We start from the raw sequence: 20,246 nt of genomic DNA, 5'->3' as shown, positions 1-20,246 counted from the left end.
GAGGTTGCACTACTGCACCATGCTAATTACATGTTTGACGATAATACCCACTGCTATCTCAATATTAGAATGTGACTTTATATGATGATTTTTTTAAAATTAAATATCATATTTTTAATAGGAAAAAACGATTTGTTCACCGTACACTTAAGTGTGCCATCAACTGGAATCAGGAATAGATTTGGAAGCTGTAAAAATGCAATGCAGGCATGCATAATCTGCCCAAAACTCAGAATTTCTTAGCCGTTAGTGGTCCCCATCGAATCTGCCTAACGTTCACATGCTTCCTTGTCGTACCAAACTGACACGCAACAAGGAATGCTTCCATTGAAAAATATCTATCATTAATGTCCCTCTTCTCTCTCTCTCTCTTTCTTTTTTAAGACCCCTTAAATTTATGAGAAAATGATTAAAAAAAACTGTCAATTATAAATAAAAACTCATCACAATATTAATATGGGTTTTGATAATAATTTTTATAAATTGGTCCCCGTGTGTGTAATGTTTTTATTTTGGCGGTTTTTTTTGTCATTTTTCCTAAATATTTACTTCGATTCATATTTCACAATAGCCAGAAAAATTGAGAATGGATCTATCCTCTTCCACCCCTCCTCCACCCTGCTTTTCTCTGTATCGGTTATCACCATTGAATTAAAATTTAATGCCTATGAAAAAAATATTTAATATTTTATAAAAAAGTTATAATAATATTTTTATAAAATATTAATTCTAAACTATTAAAATTAAAATTTTAATCTAATAACGGTTAAACCAAACGGAGGGTAGAGGAAGGACAAGGGTGAGGATCCATTTCCCAAAATATATATACTCTCAGTTTGTTTTACTAATAAAAAGTATACTTTTACAATTGTCTTGCTTTTGCTGAGGGGAAGGAAAAAGCGTCATCCAAACCAAACCGCCAGTAGCACAAATTAAAGAATGAAAAAATTGAAAAGAAATAGTTAAACGAAGGCATGGAACAAATGAAGATTACTGAGATAGATGCGTATTTAATTTCGAAACACTGTATTCATAAGCACGACGCAGCCTTTTCTGGAATCTTCTGAGATCCAATGTGACATTTTGGCTGTCAAGATAGATATTCTTAGTGTATTCCCACCCCCTGTTGTTAATGCTTTCTGGATCTGTAAGAACAGGATCATCTCTATCATACCTCTTACACAGAGAGCTTTCTTTGGGCTGGATTTTATACCCAATATATTTTAATCCAAGCTTTCTTGCAGGTTCACCATAATATGTTTCTGCTGCCCAGGATGTTCCTAGAGGGATAACTTGAATGAACACAGAACCAGGTTTCATGAACAGAAAATGTGTCATCGCAGCACCATGTACCCCAACCATAACCTCACTTGAATTAAGTGCTCTGTAGATTTTTGCCAATTCTGTTGTCCTATCTGGCCTTAAAACCTCGACTTTAAACCCAATTTCCGCTGCTATTTTCACTAGCAGGTTCTCATTGGTTATCATTCTTGATCCTGCTCTTGACAAAATAGTCAATTTAGGCTTGTTCCCTTGATTTTCTGATGATCTAGGGAGTAATCTATCCTGTGCTTCCTTTGCTTCGTCTTGGATCAAGCTCTCAATCCGAGGCCAGTAAGCTCGATCCAGAAGGTTTCGGAAATCAACAATGCTCTTGTTATCTATCATCAAGCTAGAATCCACAGTAAGCTCATCATGGATTTTCAGACCAACAATGGCTTCGGGGAAGCAATGGGTCCGGTTGTCTCCAGTGAAATCAATGGCGGGAAAGCCTGACAGATGAGAAAGGATGTCTCCATACTTCATAATCCACCAATTGTGGTATTCAAGTATGACGAACACAACCTGCTTGTTAAAATGCTGGGAGGTGATGAACAGAGGTATGATCCCATCGTTGAATTCGTGATAAACATTGCCGGTATAGCCACCAGTAGAGAAGAACAATGCAGGAACGTCATGATGAACATCACAACTATGATTACCAGTACCCAAAATCACTTTCTTGGAAATGATGTTTAGTTCATCAATGGTGTCCATGACACTTGTTTCCCATTTTCGGGTATATGGCTTGATCTTTTCATGTTGGAGCACCCGATCATCATCCCGTTTACTACTTACAGCTGTTCTTGACGCATTAGTCATATGATTATGGACGCCGATGGGATTGTAAAGGAAGATTGAGGAGGAGGAAGAGTGTGTTCTTATATCCCCTTTCATTATGCAGATATCAGAACGGTAGCCAGTCCTATCACAACATATAGTTCCTGCATCACCAATGGAAGTATGTAAGATATCAAAGGAAAACATCCAACACAAGAAAAAACCTTAGGAGTCACTGTTGAATAGTTAGACCAAGCCAAATATAGAAGATATATAAGCATATGAATCAAATAGTGACCTCTGATAAGGTTACAAATATGTCAATAATTTGATCTATCTATCTTTTTAGTTTTTACAGAAGAGGGCTTCCAAGACACGTCTCTATCCCAAGTCCTAATGAAAAATAGGAATTTCTGAGATAGAAGATATGAATTTCATTACTTAAAAAAAAAAAAAAAAAAAAGATCAGCACACAGAGAACAATAGAATAGGAACACCTACCCCCAGCAACTGAAGAGCACAACCCGACCACGGCCGGGCCGTTTTCCGTGCCAAGAGGGTCTGAAAAGCGAAAAGAAAGGTAAACAATATTTAGAGTTGTACAGAGATTGGGAAAGACCGAAACAAGAAACAGGGAAAAAAAAACAGAAAGAAATCAGAGGAAGGCGTGAGGCGAGAAACTTACACAAGCGGGGCAGACTGAAAGAGAAGCCGATGAAAGAAGGTGCCAAGACGAAGCAGCAGGAGAGGAGAGTGAGAAAGAAGAGAGAGAACAACCTGGACCTGGTTCTCCTGCAATAGCCAGGGTCATTATTTTCATTTTGAGACATGTCGTCTTTTATGGATTCTCCACCTTTCCTGAGTTGATGGTGCCGGTGATAGCGGACCATTTCTCCCCTAAAGAAAGTATTTTTATTCCTCGACAAGACCAGACTTATGCAGAAAGATGCAGAAAGGAAGAAGCAGCTGGGGGAAAGTGATACTTTCTTATAAGAGCGTACCCTGTTCCAAAGAAATACAGGATAAAGAGAGAAAGAGAGGGGTGAATTTTGAGCTGCCTTGGGAAGTTGGCTCTAGAGATTTGCAACGAGTGGATGAAACAATATGGGAATTGGGGAAGAGGAAGGCAGAAGCAAAGAATGATTTTGGGGGACGAGGAAAATTTCAAAAGAGACTTATACGAGAAGAGGGAGGCTGGGGAAGAGACCTTTGTGGTGGGCTGATAGCTGTATCCGTAGAAAACCGCGTAGTGTACACAGCGTGACGACGATATTGAACTCAAACTTTCCAAAGAAAGTCTGCCTGACGCTGACTGGAACCTGGGTGGTGGCTTCTTATCGGCACTCGCTTACGCCAATAGCTATGTGAACGGATGTGATTTTAGTTTTTTTTTAATAGCAAAAATAATACTCCTTCGGTACTTAATATAAGACTTATTTAACTAATTTGATTATATTAAATAAGTTAGGTAAGTTAGTTAATTATAAGAAATATGACACGTTTTTTCTAAAATACCATAATCATTTTTCTTAATGCCTCCTCTCTTTCTTTTACTTGATTATAGTTGACGGAATATCTATAGAAGTAATTTAGAAAAAATTGATAAATATGATAAATGAATCTTATATTTAGGACTAAAATCAACTCAGGTTCTATATCAAGGACCGGAAGAGTAATTATCATTAAATATTGCATGCAAATGCTAATATTTTTACTCAGCTCGTGAATCCACCGTTTGTTGAGGGTGGGGTGTTGGTCCAAATTATACTTGGCTCTTAGAAGCCTTAATCAGGGGCAGGGCTTGCATTTTGTTTCCCAGCCTTAAGTACCGATTTGGGATCAACAGAGAGCTTAGAGGGGGGGTCTGTTGACATTTTTATTTTATAATTCTTTATTTATTTCTGACCACCACAGAAAGAAATCAAATATATATATATATATATATATATATCTGTGTGTAAAGGGGTCGTTCGAAAAAAGGCACGTTACCCACACAATTCTTTTGTCAATGAGATGACGCCATATTGCCCCCCAAAAAAAAAGTGATTAGGTCCTAGGGAAGCCAAGTTCATGTTAGTCCCTGTTCTTTGGTGGGAGTTCGACGTGTTCAAAAGTGGCAAAGCTTCAGATGCCCAAACTTACGTGCACATATCTGCGTAGAGACGTATCGTGTTTGCACCCAAGATAATTATATTTTTTTCCCCCCATAAAAGTCTGTATTGTCTATTTTTATTAGAAACAAGGTGTATACGTTAAAGGGAGAAAACGAAAATTATGCCAGATGATAGCATTATATTTAAGGGAGACGGCAAAGAAAGTACGCAAGAGACTGCATCATTTAATTGGCGATGGAGTCACCAAGAAGGACCAACGGAGAGCAGATCAAAGAAGGGGATTAAGACGGATACAGTAATCATTTATTGGGGTGTCAAATCCTCAATATGGTTTCCTCTCTATCATAATGGAAAATATGACTTCAGATTAATAGAGGTAATTTTTTTCAAAGCAGGGTATTGATGAAACCTTATTATCCAACTTCAGTCGGGCGACCCATGATGTTGAAATAACATGGTTTTTTTTTTTAAAAAAAATTCTTGCTCACAAATTCACGGGAAGTGGTGGAAATAAGGTAAGTTGATGAACCATGAGTAGTGGAAGAAATCCGTTGGCAAAAAAAAAAAAAGAAATGGAAGTAGTCCAATATGTTATTAATTAATTATTAACCACCACGGTAATATAATAAGTTCAGAGGAGAATAAAGGAGTGGTGGGAGATAACCCCGAAGAGTTAGGTCAGCTGACTGGAACTGTCCTAGCTTAACCACGAATAAAAAAAAAAAGGAGTGGTGGGAGATTTATAACTGTGGAAACCCATGCGAGGACTGATTCCCTTCTCGTTCTCTGTCTTCTTTTCTCTTTCCATCTTATTTCCGCCTTTCGACTAAAAATTGAACAGGGCGGAGATTTAATAGTATCCTTAAAAAACACAGTTATAATATAATATAAATAAATTTCAAAAATTGATTTCAATTGTTTGCGATTATAAACTACCTGGAAATTTAAAAAATAATAATTTCATAAAACACTGAGCATCAACATTTAGTTTTTTTTTTTGTGACGGGGAAATGTTGAGAAGAATAGAGAGAGAGAGAGAATTAAGAAGATACAAATCGCTGGGCAGGGGAAAGTAGGGAACAGAGGCTTGGAATTCATTTGTGAATTATTTTATGTATCCCAAAAACAGAAGATCAGATCAGATTAGATATTTGCAATTTGCAAGTGGGGAGTGATGAGAAGCAGAGATGGGATACAAAATTACAAATCACGAGCCAGCCACGTGCATATCTGTTGCTCGCAGCTCTGTGGCCTCAACTCCCACTCTGACTGACTTTCTGCTTCTGCACTCTCCCCTTGCAGATCGCAATTCACATGTCGAGGTTTTTTTTTTGTTTTAAAAAAAATTACTTGTTCCAAAGATGAAATAAAAAGAGAATTCTCGCGAGTTAATTTACATATTTGCATATCACAATTCACAATTTGTCCCGCTTTGAAATTATTATTACCATTCAATTTGTATGGATTGATTTTATAACCTTTTCTATTGAATAAAAAATAAATGAAAAGCAAGAGTTTATCAAGAGTGAAGTGCCTTCACTTTTTTTTTTTCCCCCTAAATAAAATTTAAATGAGTTAGGTTTTGAGAGTTCACTAAGACCAAAATATGCCTCCATATTTAGGGATTCGTTTTTGTGCTGTTATAATCCAAACACAACCTCCCGCATCATGTCACTTGTAGGCCCCAAGGGATAAGAAATAAGGCCCAATAATATTTTAAAAAAAACACTTCGAGGCCCAATCCAAACAATAATCCCTACGCCCCCTCGGGATTGAGCCTCCTCAAAATTGCAACCACATGCGCAAGTCTCCTTCAATTCCACAGCTCGGGGGGCGCTATTCACATCTTTTGGGCCGTGCAATTTGGACCAAGCGGCCAATTATCAAACACTTACCTACACACTAATAGGAGTTGGGTCTAATAAAATAGGTTAGTTTCTTACAACGTGATAAACCAATATTTGAATCTTTATTAGGAGAGGTGTCCACATTTAATATCTGACATTATCTCGAATATGATTATCTCTAATAGGAAGATACCTATACTTCAGCGGAAAAAAAGAAAAAGAAAACACTTACTTACACTGACCATTCCAAGTCAACATGGAGCATAGCAGCAACATGAATTTTCTTGCAACTCATCTAATTTTGATTTTGTAAAGACTTTTAGACTACCTAATGAACTAGCATTCCAATATTCATTGAGATAGATGTCTATATTTAGTATTTGGCAGTGTTTTAAATAGGATTGTCTCTAATAACAGAATGTTTATACTTTAGCAAAAAAATATTATAATGAAATATTAAAAAAAAAAGCTTTTCCCTCTAAATTTTGCTTAAATATGAGATTGTGTGTTTAAGGTGTGGAGTTTTTTTTATTAGATAAAAATAAAGAACAATAGAAGACAGTGAATGGTTGAAAAAATTATTTTCAATGGATGCTCGATGGGTGAAAATAAAGGAGCTCGAGAAATAGACAAAAAAATATTGTTATTCAAATCATACCCAATGCCAATGGGATCGATCCAATTCGCCCAACCCAGCAAGCAAAGACAACCCACGTGAACTCCCGAGCAGGTCCAGTCATTTACTTCTCTTTCCACTTTCCTATGTATACCCAACGATCCCCTCTTTTTGGTTTTTGATATTTGGATATCTCAAATAATTACTTTTCAGATATATATTTTTTTAAATCGAAATAAACTTTTTCATATATTTATCTCATATATATATATATATATATACAGTAAAAGTATTTCTGGAATTATAGTTTTGATCTTCCTCAAATATATTTTTTTTTGTATTTGGGTGTTCGGTTTGTCTATCCTTTTTAGCGCGCACAAACCTTAGCGGGGAAGATTTGGCCAAAAAATAGAGAAAAACTTAGCGGGGAAGAAACGACCCTTACATATGCGTGAAACTGCTGGAAATCAGCTCTCATCTCATAATCCCCATCGCCTGGTACGCTAGCTAAAAACATTGAGTCTTTTTGGTGCGACAAAAGGTTGAATCATTAACAGGAATCTGAATCAATTTCCTTCACGTTCTTGGTGATTTTAGAAAAAATGTCTGATGCGTTCTGCTCCGACTGTAAGCGCCAGACAGAGGTGGTCTCCGACCACTCCGCCGGTGACATCGTGTGTTCGGAGTGCGGGCTTGTGCTCGAGTCCCATTCCATTGATGAAATTTTTGAGTGGCGTATTTTCGCCAACGAGTCTGCTGATAACGACCCGGTTCGTGTCGGGGGACCCACCAACCCGCTCTTGAGTGACTGCGGTTTATCCACCGTCATAGCCAAGCCCAATGGAACCTCCGGCGAATTTCTATCGTCGTCCTTGGGTCGGTGGCAGAATCGCGGGTCGAACCCGGATCGAGGGTTGATTCTGGCTTTCAAGACCATTGCTACTATGTCAGATAGGTGAGACACGGTTTACTGAGCTCTTAGTTATCATCAATAGCGGTGATGCTTTGCTGGGCAAAAAAATTTAATCTGAGAAACTTGATACGGAGGATGAAATTTTCCTAGAAACCTGGGATTAACGTTGCTAGAATTTGTTCGACTTTATCTCGGTATTGCCTTTCGAAGACCGAAGCTATAAGGGGCGAGACGGTTGAACTTGTATATATTCGGGACTGCTAGACTGTTTGTTAAATTTCAATCAACATAGCGTTGAATTTTTATCTTGGACAATTCTTTATTGGACATCGTTCGATTAGAAATCTCACCGAGAAGCTTTTTCTGCTATATCATGGTAGTGAAAGAGGAATTATTAAATTTCCATATCTTAGTTATTGCAAACTGTGATGTCAATTGCTGTTTGCATGTAGATTTGGTGATCCTTTCGTTCTTATAAGTCTCTCAGTTATTGCAAACTGTGATGTCAATTGCTCTTTGCATATAGATTTGGTGATCCTTTCGTTGTTATAATTCTCTCTTGAGATAGTAATAGGTGAATAACTCAGGCCAGGGACGGAACCAGAAAAGTAGCATGGGGAGCAAAATATGCTGCGCCACCATCTTGGGTCTCAAATGGTCACACCATCCACATAACGGCGGTAAATGGACCTAGGATACTATATTTTCTAGAGAGCTTAATGATCCGTAGGAGTGTGCACAAAGGGGCTGGAGTGAATTCTTTATAAAGCACTTTCAGTATTGTAACCCAATGTTGTATCATCCAGGCGGTCTTCTCTTGTGTAGTAAAGCTTCTCTAGATGTTTCTCATCACCTACGTGAAAGTGGGGGCATGAATCATTGGACTTACAAGAATCAGCAAGACGCTAGTAATAGCATCTTTGGTCATTCTTTAGGTGGGCAGGAAGCTAGCCCTGAGATGCTAAGCCTTGGTCCATCCCTAGGCTTGGGTAGCGTGACTCTGATTCTACCTGGATTATTATTTATTGGCAACCATTGTAATTTGTGCAACAGGATGTATATCTATACATTCTGAAACATGCTTTGCTTACCATTCCTTTTGTTGGGATGAGTTTTTTCATCTTGTTAAATGGTGTCTCCCCAATCTTCATCTGGGGTTTTCTTTCTCTTCATTTATTGATTATTGTTTATACTTCGGAAGCTCTATGAGAGTATCTATAGCTCATAATTAATACTCTTACTATTTTTATGTTTTTATATTCATGCCTAAAAGAGCGGGATTTTTTTATCATCCTTTACTTGAGTTTTTCTATTGGGAAACTAACTGATTGGTTATACATTTTCAGGTTAGGACTTGTTGCTACCATTAAGGTATGATACACTCTCGTCTTGGACACTTCACTTGTTATGGGGAAGTTTGGTGATGCTGCATCTATATGCACTGCATATGATTACTTTGATTGATTGAGCATTCTATGACCATGTTTGTGTACCTTACATCATGTCAATTGCACCTTGAATCTGTTATCTTCTGTGCTTTTATGTTCATCTTTTAAGTGAGTGTTTTAGCCATATTTTTATTCCTTTTGCTGTTCATTCAAAGGATCGGGCTAATGAAATATATAAGAGGGTTGAAGATCAGAAGTCCAGTAGGGGGAGAAACCAGGATGCTTTGTTGGCTGCTTGCCTTTACATAGCTTGCCGAGAGGAAGCCAAACCACGTACTGTAAAAGGTACATGTTGTGATTCTTTTAACGTCTGGATGCTTCCTATTTATCTTTCCCTATAAAAATGAGCTGCCCTGAAAGGCTGAACCTATGGATTTCAACTAGAAATTTGCTCTGTTGCCAATGGAGCTACAAAGAAGGAAATTGGCCGGGCAAAAGAATATATAGTGAAACAACTGGGTTTGGAGAAGGGTCAGTCAGTGGAGATGGGAACAATACATGCTGGGGACTTTATGGTGCGTAATTTTTATTGAAATGTAGTATATCTTGCTTTTTTGGCAGCTGTGTTGGCAAGCTTTCTCATCTTAGTTGCTGATAGATTCCAAATGGTGTTACTAACATTATCTTTTTTATTTGAAAAAAAAAAAAACTTCAGAGGCGATTCTGTTCTAATCTTGGCATGAATAATCAAGCGGTTAAAGCTGCTCAGGAATCTGTGCAGAAATCAGAAGAATTTGATATAAGGTAATTGTACTGATACTTAAGGTTAGCCTATCGTATTGTTCTCACTTCTATTGATCTGTGAACATGTTACTCGCTGATTGCTTATAATGACTTCAATCAAATAGGTGGCTGAAGTAAAAACTCTGGGGGATTTTGTTATAAAATAAAATGAAGATATCAGCTTAAGATGAGGGTTTTATAATTATCTTGACTGAAACAATTAGCATCAGATTTAATTGTCACTTTTGAAAGCTGTGTTGGGGGTAAGGTTTGAAATCTGAACTGTTTATACTATGTGCCATGTGTGTCATATCTGTAAACTCTGAAGTGAAATGAAGATATACTAAGATCATGGTTCTGTCGATAATTGTGACTGTGCTGTTTGATTGAGGCTTAAGCAGTTTGCCTGTGAGTAAGAAAGGGTGAGATTTTGGGTTCAGAAACTTCCTGTGGATGTGTGCGTGCAACTTGAAGTGACAATTGTATTTGGCCACTAGCTTCTATGTCTTTTACTGGCAACTGTAATCTCAGCCTGTGATTATCTACCTTTAGTTGCTCTGTGGAGGCATTAATGTTGGTCTATGTTGAAGCAGATTACTATACACTGATGATCAATTCTAATAAAACGTCTAATCTTTGCCAGGAGGAGCCCCATATCAATAGCTGCAGCTGTGATATACATTATAACTCAGCTTTCAGATGATAAGAAACCTCTCAAAGGTTTGTAAGATCTCTTTAAACACAAATACACTATATCAGTGAAAAAGCGGAAAACTAGAGTAGGAATTGTCTCTAGAAAGAAATTCCGCCGGCATCCATGTTCATGTTTAAGAGGGAATTCTTATCCTTTGTAGTACATGTATATATGACTTGATTTATTGGTTGCAGATATATCAGTGGCCACAGGGGTCGCAGAAGGAACCATTAGGAACTCCTACAAGGATCTTTATCCTCATGTTTCAAAAATCATACCTAGTTGGTATGCCAAGGAGGAGGACATTAAGAATCTTTGCAGTCCTTGAGCTGTCATATACCCATATATAACAACCTTGATGGATGCTAGTGGATGATTTGGTTTTGGATGTGCTGAACTTCTTTCCATGGAATGAAAATGCCATCTTTCCTTTGCGGTGACCTACACTGCCCATTTTTTGTGGTCACAAGTTGAGCTTTCTGTGAGGCCTTATGCTATCCGATCCATACATGTATAAATTTGAATGCCCCTGATGCAATTTCCACCAGTCATTGATGTACAAACGGTAAACGGTGAATGCATCCGCATCAATACTTAGTTAAAAGTTATACTAGTCTTTAACATCCATTGACTCCCTTGCAATGCTGATAGTTGTACTTTTTACTCTTGAGGGCACCGTATCTTGGAATTTTGCTTTCTATATTTTTGTTTCCATCACTCTTTTGTGCATTAAGCATAGAATAAGGTAAATATGGGACCCGACTCTCCCGTGGACAGATTCACGAGGCTGGCTTTGAAGCATCCAGGAGAATATTACTCCTCTACTCCTTGATTAAGATTTAATTGCAGAGTTATTTTTGGTCTTAAATGTACTATTTTTTTTTCATATTTATTACTTTCCTCTTAAGCTACTGTCTATTAATATTTTCTCAACAAGATGGTAGATTTTTCTTACATTGATAATTGAAGTTAAAGACAATCCTAAATAAAAGTATTTTAAAACAGCATGTCATATTTATTATAATTAATTAATTTAATTAATTTTTTAATCTAATCAAATTAGCTAAACAAATTTTACATTAATAATAGGTATGGTTTTTAAACCTTATCCTCTTTAGTTACTTTAGCCGACAGATGTCATTTTGGGACGTTCTGTTGATTAGTATTTAGTTATATGAATAGTCCAAAACTTTTTAGCAGTTAATTTATATATATATATATATATATATATATATATATATATAAAGTTTCAGCACAAACACATCAGTGCCTGTATATATTGGGGGCGGATTGCATGTCAAGATTGTAATTGACAGGAGCATATCTTTGTCGGATAATAAGGAAGTCGACAAGAAGAAAAAGGAGAACAAAAGTGGAAAACGAAAAAAGAAAGCAATCAATATTCAATAATGCAACAAAAAAGAATTCGAGCTTCGCAAAATTGGTTCAAGCAGTTTTTAAAATTTTAGCTGTCCATTTTGTATGTGCCATCTTTTTCTTCTGCGGTGTATGAAATAGGTGGCTTGGAATTTAAAATGAGAGCTGTTTTGTCTTAGAAATTAAACATCGTTCGAATTGTGTGAAATTTCAAAATCTGCAATATTAAATTAAGCTAAACTACATAGCTCTTACTCATCTTTTATTTTCTTGATTGAAATTTGCGTAACAAGTGGTTTGTAAGATATATAGATTGTAGATCCATAGAACATATAGTCGGCAAAACCTAAAAATTGGTTGTTTGGTTAATTCAATCGATGGATATATGAATGTGCACGATCGGCAAACCCTAGACCTTTCCTGAATCTCATCACGCCAAATCCAATCCTAAAATAATTGCTCAACTCAAATCACTCTTCTTTACAAATTGATTTTCCCCTTGAAGACTTCATTACATTCAATAATTGCGCGCACTAACCCTAGCTCTTGCCATCCAAGGGCCCACAATCCTCTTAAATAAATTTATAAAAATAAATATAATTGTTAAACTGAGCAGTTAATCACATAAAGAAGCCAACTAGTGATGTAAATTTATGGAAGGTCCATATATATACATCAAGAAAGAGACACTTCTTATCACAGAAAGTGTAATTAGTTATTATTACAAGACATATAATTAGTTATTATATAATTAGCTAAACTTGCTTGCAATTTTGGCTTATATAGAGTAATAATTTAGATTGGAATAACACAATGCTCGGCAAGAATGTGGTGCTTTTCTTTGTCCTCTATTATTTTAATTTGTCACCAAAAGAATTTGTCTCCTAGTTTCAGTAGATTTGGTCATCTAAGGTCACCATCAACTTTCCCCTTAAAGACAGGTATCTTCTTACTAGAATAATCCTATTTAAAACACTATTGGATACTAAATGTAGACATCTCTCCTAATAAAAATTTAAATATTGATTTGTCATATTTGAAAGGCCGTCAACTTTAATATGCATTATGCATAATATAAGGATGAAGTGAGGCCTAAAAACACAAATACGTTGCCTTACTTTTATAAATTCATGACAGATTTAGCTGTTAATTATAGGAACAATAGAGCTTTCTTTGAATTAGGTCTTTATAAAACTTAATTAAGCTGTTAATTAAGTTTTATAAGGACCTAATTGAAAATTGATGTAATGTATAAGGAGTTGGGGAATAGTTTTCCCAAAAATAAAACCCAAAACTTTTGTTTACCAATCTCTCTTCAGAGCAACAAAAATCAACGGCCTACTGAAGTGTTGAAATCACGAATCAGAATTACAATTTTACTTTCCTTTATATGCAATTTCGCTTCATGAGGTTCTGATTCTGCACGCGATTCAGCCAGATTATCTCTTATATATGATCCTGAAATCTCCCAAATTTACAACTTAAATTGCCGCACTAACAACGAGAAGTAATATCTCGTTTAGTTACAGTAACTAGCTAGAATTTTCCCGAGCGAGAGGTTCTATAAAAGCAGCTCTCATAGAACACATAACAAATCACGCATTAGTCATCTCTTAACTAATTTGATTGTATAGGCTCCAAAACCATATTCATCAATGGCGTCCAATGGACAAAGCCACCAGGTGGTCGTGGTGGTTGTACCTTTCCCAGCCCATGGCCATGTGAACCAATCTTTGCCGCTTAGTATTGGCTTATAACATACCAGTTCACTGTGTTGGCACACCAATTCATACCCAGCAAGCCATACTTCGTCTTCAAGCTTATTGGGACCCTTACTCTTCTTCAAACTTCCATCTTCCTGCTTGTGATGATTCTGATACTCTGCATTATCTCATCAGTCCTCAAACCAGATTCCCATCTTACTTCATTCCCTCTTTCGAGGCCTTCAATTCTCACCATCTTCGTGAGCCTGTAGCCACACTTTTACTGTCCCTTTCGTCTGTATCTAGAAGAGTGGTTGTCATCTATGAGTCTCTAATGGCGTCTGTGATACAAGATGCTGCTGCTATAGCCAACGCTGAGACCTACACTTTCCATAGTGTATCTGCCTTTACCATGTCCTTGTTTTTCTGGGAGGGAAAGGGAAAACCTTCCATGGAAAACATTCGCATACCAGAATTTCCTTCTCTTGAAGGATGCTTCACAGCTCAGTTCATGGACTTCATTTCTGCGCAGCATAATTTCCGTAAATTCAGTAACGGGAATATCTACAACACAACCAGGGATATTGAAGGCCCTTACATGCAGTTAATAGAACGTATCAACTGTAGCAAGAAGCATTGGGCTCTTGGTCCCTTCAACCCTCTGGTGATTGAGAGAAAGAGCTCACAAAGAAGGCACTTTAGCTTGGACTGGCTAGACAAACAGGAGCAAAACTCAGTCATATATGTGTCTTTTGGAACAACCACCACCTTCACAGAAAACAAATCGAGCAGCTTGCAATTGGGTTGGAAGAAAGCGAGGTTAAGTTCATTTGGGTGCTGAGGCATGCTGATAAAGGAGACGACTCTGATGTCCAAATTACAGGAGACGAACAGTATTTGGAAGGGTTTGAAGAGAGAGTGAAAGGGACTGGTTTGATTGTAAGAGACTGGGCACCCCAATTGGAGATCCTAAGCCATCCTTCAACAGGTGGGTTTATGAGTCACTGTGGGTGGAACTCATGCATGGAGAGCATCACAATGGGAGTGCCACTGGTCGCATGGCCTGTGCACTCGGACCAGCCAAGGAAGAGAGTTTTGATAGCGCAAGTTCTTCAGATTGGCTTAATGGTGAGGGACTGGGCTCACGGAGATCAGTTGGTGACAGCTTCAGCTGTTAAGAATGCTGTGAGAAGATTGATGGCAACAAAGGAAGGAGATGGGATGAGAAACAAGGCCACGAACCTCAAAGATGTCGTCTTGCAGTCATGTGGTGAAGGAGGAGTTTCTCGTTTAGAAATAGAAGCCTTCGTTGCTCATATCACTAGACTCTAACCATTTGCCTCTCATTAGTAAGTTATTCAATATCACTATCATTTTTACTTTGGAAGCCCCAGCTATGAGAATATGCTAATGAAACTTATTACAACAATAACATCAATGTGTTTGATATTTTCTTAATTAATCACTTCTTAGAATGTGTCAAATTCGTCCATGGTTTTTTCACTTGTTGGCAGCCCATAAATTAGATGATGGAGTTCATACATTTTCATTTGGGATGTGATCGCCAACGACGCTCTCATTATGGCGGTTTGTTTTATGAGTTCCGTGAGCCTGCAAATATCCGTATTGCGCTGCTAATGGTTATTGATTGACTTTGAGCATCCCGTAATAACGCTGTCTTGTACCATAAACTGTGTCCATTATAGTCTAAATTGAAACTTTTATTTTTTAGTTCCAAACTTCGTGGATTGCCCATTTAAACTTTTAGTTTAACCTGTCTAATTTTGATATATCAGCATGAAATCGATGTATCATAAAAATAGTAATGAACACCACAATTCACTATATGTTGCAAATAGAGACTATGCATGTACAGTTAACTCTATCGAATTAAGATGCAAATCTACTTATAATTTTTTTTTACAAATATGCACATGGCATCATGGTATTTATTTGAGACCAAACATCCGTGAAAAGTTGAAAATGACACAAAAAATACCACAATAATTTATTTAAGCAAACATCAATTATTTTTTTAATGGTGGGTGCTACACCCATTTATGTTCTAAAAGTTAACAAACATTTATTTAAATTTATAGACATGATATTTTTGCATCCAAGTGAATATTATGGTGGCAAGTATACATTTGCAGACGTTTCCTAAATAAATTTGCACCTTAACCTAACAATCTTGCTCAAACTAAATTCTATACAAGGTTTATTCTGGGTATTGGCAGTAGCAAGAATCTTAAAAGTCATAACTATTTTAGATTTTAGGGATGTTTGGGTAATCTTATAAGTACTTTTTAAAAGTACTTTTTCATAAATTGAGGTAAATTTTTTTCACATATTTATTTCAAAAATCATAAAAACACTTTTAAAATTATGGTTTTATTTCTACCTAAATACTTTTTTTGTTATAATAGCTGTTATCTTTTCTCGGTATACTTTTAACTAGCAGAGAAAAGGTGATGAAACAATCTTGGGAAAAATTTGAATTAAGGCAGATACTGACATTTGATTAGTTGCTTTATGAGTTTTTTTTTCCCTACTGTTTCTCTCTTACAAACTCTGTGTTTGCATTTTATTTAGAAAATATTTGGATGAAAATCAAACTATAATTTTAAAAATACTTTTATAATATATGAAGTAATTAAATATACAAAATAGTTTATCTCACTTTTTTAAAAAAAGTACTTTTTAAAAGTATTTTGGATGGTTCTAAACATTTTTTAATTTTAGACGTAATACGACATCACCATTTTTGCATTACGTACCAATAACGCATACAATTCCTGTGATATTCGCAATTATACCTCTTAATATTTGTTGCATTCATCCGTAAGTATATTCTATCAATCAAACAATATGACATACAATTCAAATTCATTCATTGGTATATATTTAACATAAAAAAATTGATCCTCGCTGGTCCCACTCCCTCGTGGACAGATTGGATAACCTTATCCACGAGAGATATTGACCTCAGGTCAAGGGAAAGAAAAAAACACCGAAGGACCTGTTCTCGGTCGTCTTGACACTTGAACCGCATTGAACTTGGGGAACAGAGATACATTTGTCTTTTACCGTACCGTCGTGTCCTTCAAGAGATATCCAAAATATTTTGTTTCATTCTTCGGAGCTGAAACTAAATGCATTTATCTGTTATTTATGATTGTTTGGGCAAGTGTCTTCCGTAGCGCAAGAATATAACATAATCCTCTGCGTGGAATTTAAGACAAGTGATGAAGAACAATAGCATTTTTTTGGACCAGCAAGAACAATAGCATTTACAACTTGTAATGAATTGACACTCTGATTAATTGAGATTCTTACATATATGACGGCAGTGTTGTGTGTGCAGAAATAGAGACGTGAACTGTGGGGCAATGAACAATGATAGAACCAAAATTCGAACAGAACTCTACAATTGCAATTAGGAATTTGTCAAGCTCACACGCATGGATGGAGGCAAGTCGACGTGAGAAATCACCACGTGGAAAGTATCTGCAGCAAATCTCACAGCACTATAACTGAGTTCTTCTTCTTTCAGTTGTCTTTTCTGCCCACTCTGATCACTGTAACCGTGTCTGGAATCTGTATGAAAGGATTTGAGCTAACAATATAGCGACAAAGTAACAAGCAAGCAAATGAATCAACAGAAGCCTCTCCTTTGCCGACGCAGGCTCTGTTCACATGCCACGATGTAAGGCGGCTGAGTAGTCAAATCAGAAATGGCACTGAAAATGGAAAATAAACTGTTGATTTGACCGATAGATACATAATGCTGTCATGAAAATGGAGAATAAAGAAGCAGGAGGCTCAAAAGAGTTTATAATAACCATAAAAATTAACCCAAGGTCAAAGCAACCTTCTTTTACAGAACCACGTGAAAAAAGAGGGAGAGATCACAAGGATGTGTAAAGACAGTTTTTAACATAAAATGCAATTACCACAAAAGTAAAGTTCCACAATCATTCCAAAAGAGGGTTCTTCTCTGTGGTTTTTAATCGTTGTCGCGTGGAAGGTGGGCTTTCATGAGAGTGACAGCTACCACTCAACACATAATTATATTATTACTGTAGAAAACCATTCAAATGATAGATTGGGTTGCATGCACTGATATCAAAACACGTGGGCAGCTTTGCATGGAGTCCTCAGAACTTTTTGTAACTTGCATCTACGTGGGCCTTATTTTCCTTCAATCAATTGCAATGACTGAGTCATGGTTTTGTGGCTATAGAGAAACTTTAAATACATATAATATATCAAGTAAAACAAACTGTCAAAAATTTATCAGAACAAAAATGTTTCAAGTGGCACAATCCACTATCACATTCATTTTAATGAGTTTCTTGCACTACCAATCAGTCCAGGGGTCCAAGAACATATATCTCTCCTCAGGCTATAGGCTGATGCACTTCCTCTTGCTTTCATTTTGAGTGCATTCATCTTTAAATACAGCTCTCTTATCCATTTGCTTGTGGAGTAGGTTATGTATTACGTATCTATCTAGGGCCACCCTACGCATACCGCTTGGCAAGTAACATGTATATGCAACAGTTTGACAGAAGATATACCAAAATTTCAGTAGCGAGCAAGCATATCAACTATGGAAACTTTCCTAACAACTAAACTGTCACCATTGCCATGAAATGGTCAATAATCTGCAGCCTTAGTTAATCATGTCGAATAAGTCGATAGATATTTTAAGGATATATGTTAGTAATTTCTAGTAGGATAAGCACGTATCTTGTTGAGTTGTTAGCTTTATCAACGATTAATGATTGACTTGAAATGACTTAAAAAAAAAAAAACAAGCATTTTCCTTTAGTCCTAACCAAAAGAATACATTTCAGTGTCTGAAAAGAATTTCACAACTCTGGTTCTATAAATAGGATAGCGCAGCAAATACGTCTAAGCATTACCAAACACTCTTCCTTCACTTAAAGACAATGTGGCCAGTGTCCATGGCCTCTAGCTTCCAGAGATCACCAATGGCTTCCAGCAACCAATGCCATAAAAAGCATAGCACAGGGGAATTTCATCAAGCGCAAGTGGTGGTGGTTCTAGTACCTTTCCCTGCACAAGGCCATCTAAACCAGCTTCTCCACCTTTCCCGCCTAATCCTGGCATATAACATACCAGTCCATTATGTGGGCACACCAGTCCACAACCACCAGGCCACAATTCGTGTGCATGGCTGGGACCCTAATTCCATCTCAAACTTTCACAGCCATGACTTCAAAATTCCTCCTTTTGTTTCTCCTCTGCCCAACCCCAACGCGGAAACCAAATTCCCATCCCATCTCCTACCCTCTTTTGAGGCCTCTATGCATCTCCGCCAGCCCGTAGCCATGCTTTTACGATCCCTTTCATCTGTGGCTCGAAGGGTCATAGTGATACATGACTCCCTCATGGCATCAGTCGTGCAAGATGCTACTGACATAGCAAATGCAGAGACCTACACTTTCCACAGTGTCTCTGCCTTTGCCATGTTCTCGTTCTTTAGGGAGGGAATGGGAAAACTTTTGGGGGAATTGGATGGCATCCATATCCCAGAAGTTCCTCCTCTTGAGGGATGCTTCACAACTCAATTCTTAGATTTCATTTCTGCACAACATGAATTCCATAAATTTAGCAGTGGAAAGCTGTACAACACAACCAGAGCAATTGAAAATCCTTACATGGACTTGATAGAACGCATTGACTGCAGCAAGAGGCACTGGGCTATGGGACCCTTAAACCCACTAGCAATCGGGAAGAAGAGCTCTGATGACAGGCACCTTAGCTTGGAGTGGCTTGATAGACAAGAGCAAAAATCAGTTTTATATGTGTCTTTTGGAACAACAATCACATTAACCAAGGAACAGATCAAACAGCTTGCAATTGGGTTGGAAGCAAGCAAGCAGAAGTTCATTTGGGTGTTGAGGGATGCTGATAAAGGGGACATTACTGATGGAGAACTTAGAAGAGCTGAACTTCCACAGGCTTTGAAGAACGAGTAAAAGGGATAGGCTTAATTGTAAGAGATTGGGCCCCCCAATTGGAGATTCTAAACCACCCCTCAACAGGTGGGTTTATGAGTCACTGTGGATGGAACTCGTGCATGGAGAGCATTACTATGGGGGTGCCAATTGCAGCATGGCCTATGCACTCAGACCAGCCAAGGAACGGGGTTCTGATAACCGAAGTGCTTCAAGTTGGTTTAATGGTGAAGGAAAGGACTCAGAAAGATGAGTTGGTGACTGCATCAGTTGTTAAGAATGCCGTGAATAGATTGATGGCGACAAGTGAAGGTGATGAGATGAGAAAGAAGGCAATGAACATGAAAAAAGTTATCCAGCAGTCATTGGAGGAAGGAGGAGTTTCTTCCTTGGAAATGAATTCTTTCATTGCTCATATCACAAGAGTTTAGCCATTGGCGCAATTGAGAGAATGCAGGTATAGAAGAGGACGTGGCAGCATATTCATACTAAATAAATTTTTATAAATTTTAGAACAGATTTGAAAGCAGGGGTCTCTCCTTGTTGAGCATGTAATAAATAACAATAAATGTGAAGATTAGTTTATCATCTAGGGATTCCAAACCTCTCATTCTCTCATGTCAATGGATGCCTAATAAATCACTTAACATTTATAACATTGCAGATATAATCTATAGAAAAATTTGATAATATTATCTCTGTCATGAACTACTGTTATAGTTAT

The 20,246-nt window shown here is 37.2% G+C and overlaps 3 protein-coding genes and 1 pseudogene across 4 annotated transcripts; 3 read left to right on the top strand and 1 right to left on the bottom strand.

Annotated features, from left to right (window-relative positions):
• Positions 1 to 962: 962 nt before the first annotated feature.
• On the bottom strand, positions 963 to 3,356 carry LOC114717949 (beta-1,2-xylosyltransferase XYXT1-like). The gene is made up of 3 exons (XM_028903199.1): positions 2,786 to 3,356; positions 2,602 to 2,661; positions 963 to 2,264 (listed from the first exon to the last, which is right to left on the bottom strand). The coding sequence occupies exons 1-3, from the start codon at positions 2,988 to 2,990 to the stop codon at positions 991 to 993; spliced, it is 1,539 nt and encodes a 512-aa protein (XP_028759032.1). The 5' UTR covers positions 2,991 to 3,356; the 3' UTR covers positions 963 to 990.
• A 3,714-nt stretch (positions 3,357 to 7,070) lies between these two features.
• On the top strand, positions 7,071 to 11,118 carry LOC114717884 (transcription initiation factor IIB-2-like). 2 transcript variants are annotated; one of them, XM_028903118.1, is made up of 8 exons: positions 7,071 to 7,175; positions 7,275 to 7,632; positions 8,937 to 8,961; positions 9,194 to 9,323; positions 9,423 to 9,553; positions 9,694 to 9,782; positions 10,405 to 10,481; positions 10,650 to 11,118. In XM_028903118.1, exons 2-8 carry the CDS (start codon positions 7,280 to 7,282, stop codon positions 10,781 to 10,783), a joined length of 939 nt encoding a protein of 312 aa, XP_028758951.1. In that variant the 5' UTR covers positions 7,071 to 7,175; positions 7,275 to 7,279; the 3' UTR covers positions 10,784 to 11,118. The 2 variants fall into 2 exon arrangements, with proteins under 2 accessions (XP_028758951.1, XP_028758944.1); XM_028903111.1 differs by lacking the exon at positions 7,071 to 7,175 and having other exon boundaries at positions 7,220 to 7,632.
• A 2,369-nt stretch (positions 11,119 to 13,487) lies between these two features.
• Positions 13,488 to 14,867, top strand: LOC114717933 (zeatin O-glucosyltransferase-like; annotated as a pseudogene).
• Positions 14,868 to 18,490: 3,623 nt separating this feature from the next.
• On the top strand, positions 18,491 to 19,998 carry LOC114717900 (zeatin O-glucosyltransferase-like). The gene is given in 2 exon segments (XM_028903128.1): positions 18,491 to 19,520; positions 19,523 to 19,998. Coding segments are annotated over 2 exon segments (1,461 nt in total). The 3' UTR covers positions 19,954 to 19,998.
• The last annotated feature ends 248 nt before the right edge of the window (positions 19,999 to 20,246 follow it).

Source organism: Neltuma alba, unplaced genomic scaffold (assembly GCF_004799145.2).
Source record: "Neltuma alba isolate B1F8T4 unplaced genomic scaffold, ASM479914v2 tig00002157_pilon, whole genome shotgun sequence".
In the NCBI taxonomy this organism is placed as follows: domain Eukaryota; kingdom Viridiplantae; phylum Streptophyta; class Magnoliopsida; order Fabales; family Fabaceae; genus Neltuma; species Neltuma alba.
This window is presented reverse-complemented; position numbering and strand designations above follow the sequence as displayed.